This window comes from Thyridium curvatum, assembly GCF_004353045.1.
Source record: "Thyridium curvatum strain D216 chromosome Unknown NODE_4_length_842636_cov_84.159710, whole genome shotgun sequence".
Classification (NCBI taxonomy): Eukaryota; Fungi; Ascomycota; class Sordariomycetes; order Thyridiales; family Thyridiaceae; genus Thyridium; species Thyridium curvatum.
In genome coordinates, this window is record NW_022156759.1 from 266443 (window position 1) to 279872 (window position 13430).

The 13430-nt window shown below is 58.4% G+C and overlaps 4 protein-coding genes across 4 annotated transcripts; 3 read left to right on the forward strand and 1 right to left on the reverse strand.

The window, feature by feature from the left end:
• Positions 1-1688: 1688 nt before the first annotated feature.
• E0L32_001027 (uncharacterized protein) lies at positions 1689-3789 on the forward strand (the record flags this gene model as incomplete). Its single annotated transcript, XM_031132918.1, has 2 exons — positions 1689-2261; positions 2323-3789. 2 exons carry the CDS (start codon positions 1689-1691, stop codon positions 3787-3789), a joined length of 2040 nt encoding a protein of 679 aa, XP_030992920.1.
• Positions 3790-5326: 1537 nt separating this feature from the next.
• On the forward strand, positions 5327-6607 carry E0L32_001028 (uncharacterized protein; the record flags this gene model as incomplete). Its single annotated transcript, XM_031132929.1, has 1 exon — positions 5327-6607. One exon carries the CDS (start codon positions 5327-5329, stop codon positions 6605-6607), a length of 1281 nt encoding a protein of 426 aa, XP_030992921.1.
• A 1354-nt stretch (positions 6608-7961) lies between these two features.
• Positions 7962-10287, forward strand: E0L32_001029 (uncharacterized protein; the record flags this gene model as incomplete). Its single annotated transcript, XM_031132940.1, has 2 exons — positions 7962-9469; positions 9630-10287. The coding sequence occupies 2 exons, from the start codon at positions 7962-7964 to the stop codon at positions 10285-10287; spliced, it is 2166 nt and encodes a 721-aa protein (XP_030992922.1).
• Positions 10288-10968: 681 nt separating this feature from the next.
• On the reverse strand, positions 10969-13077 carry E0L32_001030 (uncharacterized protein; the record flags this gene model as incomplete). Its single annotated transcript, XM_031132951.1, has 3 exons — positions 10969-12509; positions 12570-12595; positions 12668-13077. 3 exons carry the CDS (start codon positions 13075-13077, stop codon positions 10969-10971), a joined length of 1977 nt encoding a protein of 658 aa, XP_030992923.1.
• Between the last annotated feature and the right edge of the window lie 353 nt (positions 13078-13430).

The following is a 13430-nucleotide window of genomic DNA, read 5'->3' on the forward strand; positions in this document are numbered from 1 at the left end:
GCAGAAGTATGGTGTGGTCAAGTTTAGATGGTGTGGAATGTTACCCTGCTAGTCGCCTCTGTGGTCCCAAAGATCTCTCCATCTTACTCCGTAGGCCCAGACAAGAGTCCTTTCCCCTCGGGAACTATTGGGGGACGGCATCTCTGTCCAGCTTGGTGCTAGTGCTCCTTCGTCGGGCAAGATGAGATAGGGAAATAGAACCGGGCAAGCGGGCTTTGGACACGACACGTGCAACTGACGGCCTTGTTCGGTGGAGTTTTGCGAATAAGGTCGGAAGGACTCCGTGCTCCGGACAGGTTCTCTGGGTGCTGGCGAGTGTGCCACCACCAGTCAAGACTCAGGACCAACGAGCCCATGTCAGCGACGGCCTCGGGCACTAGGCATGCCGGCGGCATTTTGGACGCCTCCTTCAAGTGAGCGTACTAACGATCCTGACAGCCTTTCAGTTGGGATGATCTCTGGGCCATCGTAAAGAGGGGACAGTTCAAACCGTTAGCTCGACCCAGCCGAAAACGCCATACAGAGGCATCCACAGTGAAGGTCGGTCCCACACGGTCTAACAGGCCATCACTAATTGGGATAAGTTGCTCATAAGGTAGGAGAGAAAAAAAAATTGTGAACCGGGTATCGTCTGAAGGCTTCCTGGTTGACCGATGACCGTGAGAGTTGATGGACGCCCTCACCGAGCTGGTGGCCCGTTCACTGTACTACATTTACAGGAACTGCATTGGCCCAGAGTTAACCCCTCAAGGCATGCTCGAGATGGGTTAGAGGCATGTGAGACGGAATCATGGAGGGTTGGATGCCAGATGGACTGTGGCTAGGCATCCCGGTCTCTTGGTCGCTGATTCGACAGGCCTAGTGCAAGTTGGAAAATGGAAGGGTCCCAAGATGCAATGCAGACTCGGTGGCTCGGGTGGGTGCTCCTCTTTTATTTTCGGGGCTTGCTGGGCTGGAGGAGAGCAGGAGTGGCAGGTAATCCCACCCGCCCACAGCGCCTTTTTAGGTAGTCCCCTCTGCAATACAGTGGGCGAAAGCCGAGGAGAAATGGGAGTAAAAGGACGCAGGGCCTTTGAGAGAGGTACGGAGTACTTGTCGTCGCGAGAGAACCCCCACCATCGTTCTTTCCCAACCCACCACCGTACCGCCAGGCCGCCGCCGCCGCCGCCATTTCCCTGCCCGCTCACTCCCTCCTCGCTCGCTGCCTCGAGGGCTCCAGTCGAGTCGGTCTCGATCCGGTCACACTATGCGCCTCTCCCCCCATCTCTGTCTCCCAGCTTTCAATGTCTGATTTTCTTCCATTCGTTTTGTCGCCAATTGTCATCAAACAACGTCCCTGTCAATGCGATAACACCACTTCCTTGCTCTCGCCTTTGGACAAGAGCTAGAAGAGCCAGAGCCTTGCGAAAGACGCCCCGCATTCACAATCAGAGCCTGCCTCCCTAACAGCACCAGACGGCTGCCGATTCATTCACTCCCGATACCCGCCGATTGCGCCCGTGAGGACTCGAAACTCTCACTCACTGTTTGCCCTCTCAACCGCAGCGAGCAGTCCACCTGCCCACCTGCGGGCAAAGCACCGTGATATCGACCTCTTCGACTTCTTTCGTGGACCGGCTCACGACCGGCTTGAGACGTGAAACCCCACGGGATCGTACAGTGCGAATTCTGACTGCGAAATGGCCATGATGGGGTCCAATAACTGGGAAGGCCCGGATCATGGCTTGCATTTGGGTGGCCCAGATGACGAGTTTCAGCAGTTTCTCGACATGAACGGGATGGGGAACATGGCAGATGGCCTACACTTCGATTTCACGGACTTCCAAAACACAAATGGCGGCCACATCCCCCAGTCCCAGTCCAGGGAATCCATCGACACCACCATGGGTGGCACAGACAACGGCAACATGATGCCGCGCCTTGACAATGGCATACAAGGCCAGATGCACAATGTTACCACTTCAACGCCTCTGTCTAGTATACCCGCCAGCCTGATGCCACCGCCCACGCCCAGCGAGGCGATGGCCGAGATCGACGCCCAGATTCAGTATCTCCAGCAGCAGAGAATCCAGCAGGCACAGCGACACATGGAGGAGCAACAGGCCGCTTTCTTCGTCCGGCAGCAGCAGCAAAGTCGCATGGTTCCGCCGACACCCCAGAGCCTTGAACTCCAAGCTGGCACTCAGTTCTACAGCCCGCATGACCAGAACCGGCAGGCCATGTATGACCGTTACTCGCAGCTCAAGGAGCAACATCAGGAGGTATGTTCCCGCCCTACCGCAAATGATTCATAAGAGCTTCGCCTGATACGAGATCCCATAGTTATCATTTACTCCTCTTGTCTCTCCTGCGGTCACCCCGCTCGAGTCACAATTCGCAATTGACACGCAGTTCACCGTGCCGGGAGCTTACTTCAGCCCTCTGACATCTCCCGCTCTCCATGCACAGAACGATGCAAACGCAGGCTTCGACCAGAGGCTGTCAAGTACCAATTCGCCAGTGGACATGGAGTTGGAGTCGCTTCCGGGTCCTGCTGCCCCAACTTCGGGAGAAGTAGTCAAGAAGCTGAGGAAGTCAACCACCACCAAGACGAGGAAAAGCACGGTCAAGTCATCTCCTATCACCAAAGCGCAGAGGAGGAAAACGTTGACTACGCCCATTATGAAGTCGCAACAGGCGCTGAATCAAGTTGTCGAAGACCTTGAATCGCGAGACCAACAGATGTCTCAGCTGCCACCTCCTGCTCCTCAGTCATCTCACGCGACCGCGTTCGGAGGCACCACCGATTCCGAAAATGGCTCCGTCTCTCCCCAGAACCTGAGCGATATGCCTCCGCCTCCGGTGCCAAAGTCAAAGTCTGCCCGCCCTTCCCCGTACATGGGGCCGCAGAACGGGGCCGCAGCACACAATCTTGCTACTCTACCAGGCCATCCTTCTCCAGCCACACCTGCGTCATTGATGAAACTGCCCTCACCCAAGGCAAACAAGTCAAGTAGTAGGGCAACGAGCCAGGAGCCGGCTCCGAATGAGCACATTGAGATGTTTGAGCTTCCCGAGTCTGTCAACTCGACCTTCCAAAAGCCCAACCCACGGCCCATTGAGACTAGGTCGCAAACTCAATCACCCGCTCTCTCGCCAATGTCGACAAAGACTCCCGGCGCTCATCCCGCGCTGTCTCCCGCTACGTTCGCCAAGCCTCCCGCCCCGGGATCGGCGACTGCCAGCCCTCAGCTGACCCCAGGTCCCCCCTCTGGGTCCTTGCGAAAGACGCCACAGATGCTTCCCCGAGGTAGCAAAAAGCGAGGCAGCATCAATTCCGTGCACGTGTCGCCTGCTCTCCGGCCCAAGATCTCGCCCAATATCAAGCCTCTGCTTCCGGGCGGCACTACAGCTGAGGACACCGCATCGCTCTTGCTCGCTTCCAAGTCCAACTATCAGAACATTCTTGAGGGAAACAATGTGCCTGGTGTCTCATATCCCAGCGAGCTATCGACGAACCTTACCTCGAAGAGGACGTCTCACAAGATTGCCGAACAGGGTCGGAGAAACCGGATCAACTCGGCTCTCCAAGAGATCGCAACCCTGCTCCCCGCGGTCCCTCCCAAGGATAGCGAAGGCGAAGGCAGTGATGGGAAGAAAGAGGGAAAGAACGGAGCCAACAGCGTGCCCAACAGCAAGGCGAGCACGGTCGAGCTGGCGATCGAGTATATCAAGCAGCTGAAGCAGGAGGTCGAAGAAGCGAACAAGCGGGCCGAGGAGGCTGAAAAGAAACTTGCTATGCAAGCGTGACAAGAGCGACTGTGGAGCCAAGTGACGACAACATGACGTTGCTTGCAAACACACACACCAGGAAGAAGTTTATACGATTTCGAGGCGTTCCGGGTTCTTTTTGCGGGGGTGCGTATGATTATCTGATGCTTTTGCTGAGAGCAGAGAGATAGATGGGCGGGAGACATCTGGCAACATCTGCAATATCCATACGGGTCGCTTTACTTGTTGAGAGGGTTTTCTTTATGCACCGGCTTCTTGGACTGGCAATTGCTACAGAGGTGTGCGTGGCTTACAGACAGAGGAGGGTATAGTGTGTGCTGCAGGAGTTTCACGCGCACAAGAAGAGCTCATGAATGCGTTCAAAGAACGATGGGCGGTAATTTGCTTTGGGAAAAGGCGAGATGGGTACTCGTGCAGCTCGTGTATTTGCCTGCCTTGTAGAGATATCATATATTTTGGATAAACCACCCCCAGTCCTCTTATTCTATAATGACTGCGTAGACATAGACTTCATGATAAGATACATGTATAACCTGATTCAATGATTACCCCTTTTGGAAGAATATCCATGATATCAGATGAGATGATTTCCCCAGAACACCAAGGTGGTAACTACCTAATTGGCTTGTTGCTTGCGTACACCCCGCAGAGGCTGTGCGTGGCGAAAGGCTAATAGTTGATGGTCAGGGAGAGACAAACGCCGAGTAACACGGACGAGGGAATTGAAGACGAAGCCAGAATTGAAGAAAGGAACATAATCGTCCCTTATGGAAGCCTTTGATTTCGATTTGCGACATCAATGATAGCGTGCCACCGAGGAGTAGAGGAGTCCAAGCTCTCGGGCCCGAGACCTGTCAAAATGTCTCCGGCCAGTGTCGGTGCGTCGGGCCTCAGCAAGCGCCGCTAGCTCTAAAGCCCGTGCCAACTCCCGCAAATTTCGCCCAACTCCCGTCCCTCCTTTTCTGCCACACACGCACACAACACAACCCGTCACTAGGCTTGCGCGGCCGAGTGGCAACCTACCTACCTACCTTGCCTGGCCCTCTCGCACTCACAACCTTACTTTAGTTCCCTGTGTGTGGGAAGGAAGGTGTTAAGCCCCGAGTACTTCGAGGAGCTTCTGATGGGTTCCTCCAACGGGGTTTACGTACACCCACACACACGCGTAGACCACCGTCAGGCCACTCAGCTGCCTAAATGACTGACAATTGCGATTTGCCTCGCCCGAGTGACTGGGGAGCTAGCTTTCATGACATGTGCATCCATCATAGCAGGTATGTTCCTAGGTAGGTAGGCAAGGGAAGGAAGACGCAGGTGGGTGGCGGACTACGTAGCTCGTCTGTATGCCTTGCGCATCCGGTATATACAGCGAAGCTTTCAGATGTCTATATAATCTGAACACCCTTCTCCTGCCAAATCTCCTGTTGCTTTTCCTCCTTCCCCTTCATCGATCAATTCGATTCTCACCAATCTACACAACTACAACCCCCTTACCGATATTCGTTTATTACCCGCAATCTGATCCGAGAAACAAACAAACAAACAACATTCAATAATGGCTTGGAACGGACCCCCGCCTCAGTACGGCCCTCACGCCAACGCCTTCTGGGACTTTGCTCGCGCGTTCGACCCCAGCGGCCGTGGCTTTGGAGGCCCCGGCGGCGGCGTCGACCGCACTCCCGGCGGCGGTGACCCCCGTAACTTCTTCTTCGGCGGCGGCGGCCCGGGTGGCCACCCGTTCTTTGGCAGCTTCGGCGGCCCTCCCCCCTTCGGGACTTTTGGAGGCCCTTGGCCGCCCCGTCAGAGCAACGAGGAGTCCGAGTCCGAGAACGACGAGACGGCCGCCCGGGCCGTTCCGTCCGGGACACAGCAAGCAGCGACTGGCGAGGAAGACGTCTCCATGAACGAGAAGGACGGCTCCCCGGAGACGGTCCGCGAAGGACCCACCGAGGGCGAGCACCCGGCCCCGCCGCATCATCCCGGTCATCACCATCCTCATGGGCACCACGGCCGTCATCACCACGGCGGCCCGGGCCCCAACCGCGGCTGCCGCGGAGGGCGTGGCGGTATGCGCGGACAGTGCAGGCACGCGCCCTATGGCGGGCCCGGCCCTCACCACGCCTGGCCTCCCGTTGGGGGCGCCTGGCCCCTCGGCGGCGGTGCCTGGCCCTTCGGCGGCGGCAACGGCTGGTTCGGCGGCGGCGGCGGCGGTCGCGGCGGTGGCCGTCGGGGCGGCCGAGGCGGAGCCTGGGACTTTGACCCCGTGATCCAGGCCCTCGCGTCGCACCCCTACGCGCAGAACCTGCGCGACTACATCGACCGGGCCTCGCAGCGGGCGGCGGCTGCCGCGGAGAACAGCAACACCAACAACGAGGAGAGTGGTACCAGCGGGGCCGAGGGCGCCGGCGCCGTCGACGACGACGACATCGAGACGTTCACGCCGCCCGTCGACACCTTCCGCACGTCCGAGGGCGGCTGGGTGCTGCACTTTGCGCTGCCCGGCGCCAAGAAGGAGGACGTCGGCGTCCACTGGGACGCGGACCGGGGCACGCTGACGGTGTCGGGCGTCGTGTACCGCCCGGGAAGCGAGGAGTTCCTCCGGGGCCTCGTGGCGGGCGAGAGGAGCGTCGGCGTCTTCAGGCGGGAGGTCCGGCTGCCGCCGCCCGAGAAGGAGGAGGTGGTGGTTGCGTACAGGGAGAAGGAGAAGAAGGAGGGGGAGAAGGACGAGGTCGACGGGGAGGGCATCACGGCCCGGATGGAGGACGGGGTGCTGCTGGTCCGGGTGCCGACGGTGGAGAGGGAGTGGACTGAGGTCAGGAAGGTTGATATCCTCTGAGAGACTCGGGGTTCCTTGCCGAGGATGTGATACTATTTCTCGTTTGTTGTGAGGGATAGCTAATGTACCTGGCTTTTGGCGTTTGGTGTTAGGGGGTTGCTCGATAAGTCATTAAGGATTATATTCCTGATGAACAATCAGAGAAAAAGATACAACCTAAAAACAATATACGATATTTGATTGAATACTCTTCACCATTTTTAATTATGCCTGTGCCTGTGCCTGTGTGTGTGTTGTGATGTGATGTGAGTACCCATATGATGCTTGTGGTTGGGGAAAAAAAAAGGGTGATTGAGTACCTGGTACCCCAGAGGGCTTATGCGGTTGAGCTCTGTCTGTTGTACCCAGGGCTCGATGGGATGTCCCTTTGTTAGATACAAATGTCTGTGGCTCGCATTTCCCCTCCAGAGAGGCTTCATTTCACTTTGTGAGTTTTTTTCTCTTCAGGTGTGAAGAACACGGTACATCAGCGTCGGGGGTTCGAGAGCGACTCGAACCCGTGTAGGTTGACAGAGGTCGGTGATCAGGCGACCTCGTCCTTGTACCACTGCGCCAACGGGCTCATAACCTGTGGAAATAACACAAGGCAATTCTAGCTGTAGGGCTACCGAGACTTATATGCCAGTACCTCCAAAGACGGCTGCAGAACCTGCAGTAGATGGCTTGCATTGCCAGCCGCACCAAAAGATGTGAACGAGGTCAATACAAGGAACGAATCTTGAATTCCAGAGGCCCCCAGAGCCTAGGCCCGCCTCTTTGTGACCAGGATATCTGTACTAGAGGAGAGTTCGCCACCTTGCTGAGTCATAACTACAAGTTATTTTGTTAGCAGCAGTGGCTTTTCCTGTGGCGTGAGTGGCGTCTTCTGGCCCAAGCTTCCCAAGGTTCCCTCTTTTCCACCCCTGCTGGTTCCCGTGCCCCCCCGCTGTCAATCAAAGCAGAGACTCCCTATCCTCCCTGCAAATAAAACACGGGTTGCTACAGACAACCAAGCTAAACCCTCTACATCATCAGAATCAACAGCAGGTCAAACCCTTCCCTCCCCACCTGCCACGCTGTTCCATCTGAATTGCGCCATTCTTCCATTCCGATTCAATCGCATCCGTGCTTGGAGGGGTGCTAGGTCTTTCAAAGAGCGCAAGCGGGCCTGTCGCAAACCAAGCAGAGACATACCTACCGAGTAGCTGTCAAGCTGATGCTGTCATCATCTCTTTTCTAGGCGCTGACTAGCCAAACCCAAAAGGAGTGCTTCTTCCCTCTGCTGCTTGCTGCATTCTCGTCGGTCTGGTCTGTGAAGGTCTGCTTGCTAGGCCTGGCGAACGACCCCTTGTCATTCCCCTCGCCCAAAGAAATCATGTCGGATACCGAGAGTGTCGACTACCTCCAGACGGGCTTCGACCCCAAGTCGCTGACCGTCCCGAGGTTACGATCCATACTCGTCACCTACAATATCAGCTATCCTGCCACCGCCAAGAAGCAGCAGCTCATCGACCTCTTCAATGAGCATGTCGTACCGCAGTCCAAGAAGATCCTCAACCAGCGCGCCCGCGCAAAGCGATCCAGCCGCGGTATTGTCGATGTTGAATCGCAGAGCTCCGCGAGCTTCGACGACCACGAGCTCATGCCGCCTCCAACCGCTACACGGGCCAGATCGCCGCGGAAATCTACGAGAGTGAAGCAGGAGTCGGAAGAACCCGAGCATGCGCCCGAACTGCGAAGCCCGCGCAAGAGGCAAGTTCGCTCCACGAGTCGGCAGCTCGCTCCGACGTCAGACGAAGACGAGCTGCCCAAAGCCGAGAGCGCCAGGCCAGGTCGCAGATCCAGGACCAAGACTCCACAGGTCAAGGAAGAGGAGTTCGACGACGACCATGTGCTCCGGGAGAGCGGAGAAGATGAGAGCGTCTTTACCAGCGACAACCCCTTCCAGAGCGGTAGCTCACCACCTCCCGTCAAGACTCCGAGCAACCGGCGCAGGACCACGGGCGCAGAGAGCACAAAGGCTACTGCCAGCTCGACGACGAGGAGGCGGACTGACGGACCCGTGACCTCGAGCGATAAGTCCTCAAAGTACTCCAAGACCTACGAGATTCCTCTGGCCAGAAAGTCTCCCAAGACCCCTGAGCCAGACGTTGTCGAGGCTGGCGAGGAGTTCACTCCCGACGAGCAGCTGGAGCTCGCTCAACAGGAGGCTGAGCGCGGTCCTCTGGTACGGCAGCCGAAACCGGCACGGCGCGGTTCAAGTCTCGCAACCCCTCTCTGGGTCCTCGTCCTCACCTTGCTGGGCGCTTATGCTGCCTGGTACCGGCAGGAGAAGATTGCTGTTGGATACTGTGGTGTGGGAAGACCGGCGCAGTCGATTATCCCCCCAAATATCCGCCTACCAGCATGGGCGGCTGATAGCAAAGTGGCCGAATGGCTATCTGAAGTCGAGCTTCCCCCCGCGGTCCTCGCAACGCTGGAACCCCAATGCGAACCTTGCCCTGTCCATGCGACCTGCTACGATGACTTCTCTGTCAAGTGCGACGATGATTACATCCTGAAGGCGCATCCACTCTCGCTCGGTGGTCTGATCCCGCTTCCACCAACCTGCGAGCCCGATGGCGAGAAGGTCCGTCGCGTTAAGGCCGTGGCTGACAAGGCTGTCGAGGAGCTGAGAGATCGTCGCGCCAAGTTCGAATGTGGTGAACTTGTGGACGAAGAGGGCGAGGAAACCAACACGCCTGCTATCAATGAGCAGGATTTAAAGGAGGTCATCAGCGAGAAGAGAAGCAAGAAGCTGGACAAGCAAGAGTTCGACGACCTCTGGGCGTCTGCTCTCGGAGATATCAAGGAGAGGGATGAAGTTGAAGTCGAGGTTCAGCAGTAAGTTCAAGACCCTCCCCCGCTCCTGGTTGTTCCCCTGTGTCGCGTTTCCCTCTCCGGGCAAAGCACACCTGCCCTGCATCCCTGGGATATGCTTCACATACAAAACAAACATTTCTGACCCGAGGCCGACTAACCAGCCCCCCCGCTGGCCCTGTAGAACCCCCGATTCCGGAGGCATTCCAAACACCCGACTCTCGTCCACCTCTCTCGCTCGCCTTCCGATCACCTGTGCGATCCGCCGATCCCTCTGGCTCGGATTCGCACGATTTCGACTCTATCTTCTCCTTGTGATCCTGTCCACGGGCAGCCTCTTCTACGCGCGATCTCGGTACCGGTCCCACCGGGCCACCGTCGCGCAGATCCCGGCCCTGGTCGATATAGTCATGGACAAGCTGTCTGCGCAGAAGGAGATTGCTTATGACGACAGCACCGAGGACCCCTTCCTCTTCCTCCCGAACCTGCGAGACGACGTCCTCCGGGCGATGCACTCGCTCGCCGAGCGGGAGCGCGTGTGGCAGCGCGTCCGGCCCGTCGTGGAGCAGAACAGCAACGTGCGGACCGGGCAGCGCGAGGGGCGCAACGGCGAGGTCGGCCGCGCGTGGGAGTGGATCGGCCCGACGGCCAGCCTCACGGCTGGCGGTGGCGAGGCCAGCGCGCGCAGACGGCGCAGCGCGCGCGTCTCGTTTGGGCCGGGCGTGAAGAAGGAGGAGGAGGATGATGAGGACGTCAAGACGCCCGTGGCGGAGATGGTGGAGAAGAGCCAGGACCGGTCGGGCATCCACAGGCGGTGGGAGGAACCTAGGCCGATCTATTGAGTTGGGATCTGTGAGAAGAGGGCGACTGCGTCGTTTGATTGTGATTCCGATTCATTCGTCGATGTGCGGGTTGGGGGGCCGGGGTTAGCCTCTACATCTGTATTTTCTTTTGTAATCACTTTGACGTATGACACTTTAACTTGGAACGGGGTTTCAGTCGACTTTTACTGCTTGTCTTGCTCTTTGGTACTCGTGCTACTCACTGTCTGGCGAGAATGCTTGATTGAGGTGCCACATCTGTCACATGGAGCATGTCCGTTTTGACCGAGTAAACGTTGACTGACCTCTTTTGAATCCCGTTTGGTTCTCTGGTCTCGGTGTGATACTTTTGTGTTCTCAGAGGTTCTGACACTGAATCGAGTGGTTGGGTTTCCTCTGACCTCTGCTAACTTAGATAGATAGGATAATAATCAAATTTTATATCAAAATGCACCTGGATATGCGCGAGTACCGGGTATTCCCAATAATTAATATCGTGCTAGCCCTATCCTGGATATCCATCTATATATCTATGCATACATACACTCGTAAAGGAAAATCGGACGACGTTTGCGAGAGACTCTATGGTACACACACACACACACACACACGTGCGCGATCATTTCACAATGACCAAGGGTCATCAAGGGGGACATGCAGCAGCAGGCTCTTTTTTTTTTTTTTTTTTTTTTTTTTGCTGTATCACATGCTCTTGAGCTTCCTCGTGGCCCGCGCCGAGCCCAGGGCCGCAATGGCCCCGATGAAGAGGCACACGGCGATGGCGTTGGGCCCGTCGGCGGCGGCGCTGGGCGGCGGCGGCGGCGTGTCCTCCGACAGCTCGGGGCTCTTGCCCGGCTCGAGGACGGCGAAGACCAAGGTGCTGATGAAGGTGCCGATGAACTGCGGCAGGGTGCTGTAGATGTTGAGGATGCCAAAGTAGACGCCCGAGAGCTCGCTCGACGCGTCGCCGCCGCCGCCGCCGCCGCCGCCGGAAGATTCCGTGTCGCCGTCGACCGGGCCCATCTCGATGTTGGAGCCCGTCGATAGGCGGCGGTATGAGCCGGCGTCGCCGCCGCCGCCGCCGCCCGTCATCTTGTTGACCTCGACGCCGAGCAGGGCGGGCGGGGCCCACATGAAGATGGTCCAGGGGACGCCGCACAGGGCGACGAGGCAGGTCGCGAGCCGGAAGCTCGTGGCCCAGGGGGCCAGGAACATGGCGGCCGAGAAGACGAGGTTGGAGGCGAGCCAGACGGAGACGAGGTCGGGCCTCCCGAAGCGGCCGCCGAGGCGCTCGACGAGCGGGCGGATGCTCTCGGGCGGGCGGCGCGTGAAGCCTTGGTCGTCGGGCCCGCGCACGAGCAGGGGCAGCAGCCAGGCGCCGAGGAAGGTGACGACCGAGTAGACGGTCAGGGCGGCGCTGCCGACGCGGCCGATCTCGCCGAGGGCGTCGCCCGAGGTGCGGGCGTCGGGCGGGGCGTCGTAGCGGAAGTAGGTCTCGCCGACCCAGGTGCTGCTGTAGAAGAGGAAGGGGAACCAGCCGATCCAGGACCAGAAGACGGCCCAGCAGATGGCGCGCACGCGGGGCGGCAGCGTCAGCAGGGTCGACCAGATCTGGCGGACGACCTTGAAGCGCCTCGGGGGGCCGGCGGCCGAGGAGTGCCGGTCGGGCCGGGAGACGAGGAGCACGCGCTCCGTGACGGCCCAGCAGGTCAGGAAGGAGGTGGCGAGCATGCCGGCGGCGGCGATGACGGTCAGCTGCTTGAACTGCGTGTCGCCGAGGGTCGTGCCGAGGGTCTTGACGAGGTCGACGGCGCCCGTGCCGTAGCCGATGACGGTGCCGATGGACGCCATCCGGCTGGCCCAGGCGGCGCCGGCCTGCTGCTTGGTGATGGGCAGGGTGTCGACGATGAGGCTCCGCGAGCAGGACATGACGGCGTTGATGGCGAAGTCGGTGGCGTAGAGGGAGAGCACGGCCAGGCCGATGGTCGCGTACTTGGCGGTCGGGGGGTCCGGCACCAGCGCGGCCACGATCTCCTTGGTGAAGCCGAGGACCAGGAGCCCGATGGCGACGAGGACGGAGCATATCGCGATGAGCGGCCGTCTGCGGCCGTACTTGGACTTGGACTGGTCCGCGATGACGCCTACGATCGGCTGCACGATCAGTCCTGACAGGGGGCCGGCGATCCAGACGAGGGAGGTCTGGCCCTTGGAGAGCCCGAGGGAGAGGAGGTATGGCGTGCAGTCTAGAGGAGCGATCTGTGGTCAGCGATTGCGATTAAAGAGTCACGGCATGAGAGACTTACACGTCATCTCGACGCCCCAGGTAAAGCTATAGGAAGACGCGTGTTAGTTGGACTTTGTAGCGAGTATAAGTAAAGCGGAGGGGCATCTTGTGACGGACGTGATTCCAATCGAGTTCAGGGTCAGCAACATCATCCGCACCGTCTCGGTGCTCCCCTTGATGGAGGGTGTGCCCGACCAGCTCGACATGTTTTCCGGATCTTGTGTAGGAGCTGCGTTTCTAAATGCATGCCGCTGTTCCTCAAAGCCGTCGTCCTCTTGATCCCAGGCTCTGTCCCAGTCGTCGGCGCTGCTGTCGCGTGCAATGTAATTATAGTTGTTATCTTCCGGGGTGGTGTCGTGTGCCTCGTTCAGGTGCCCAGAGTGTGGTCCTCCCAGTTCTTCGCGCGTTCTGCCCTTCGTGACTTCGGCATCGAGGTTGTTGGAAGAGGAGGAGGAGGAGCAGGAGGAGCAGGAGGAGACGGAATGCGAGGAAGTAGGGAGAGGGAGAAAAGTCGACGGGCCAGCCATCAGAGATAAGGCAAGGGGCGCATTCTGTAAAAGACACTTATAAAAGGATAGGGCGGCAGGGCGTGTGGGGATCTGGTGCTTGAGCATCAAGACAGGTGGAGCTGCCCAGTCGCTCCAGAGCAGGGGAATGGCCAGCAATGCGTCGTCATCTCTCTTCTTTTTTTTCTCTCTCAGTTGTCAGTACTCTTGGCGAGTGCTGCGAAGGGAGATTGGCAGAGCGGTCGCACAGGCCAAGATGTGTTGATGGTGGGTGTGTTCCAAGATTAGCAGTACGAGCTGGGGGCGCGCGCCGCATGTCTTGGTGTGGAACAATACAGGCTGGCTCTCGCTCTGTACGCAAGGTTCACTTTCCC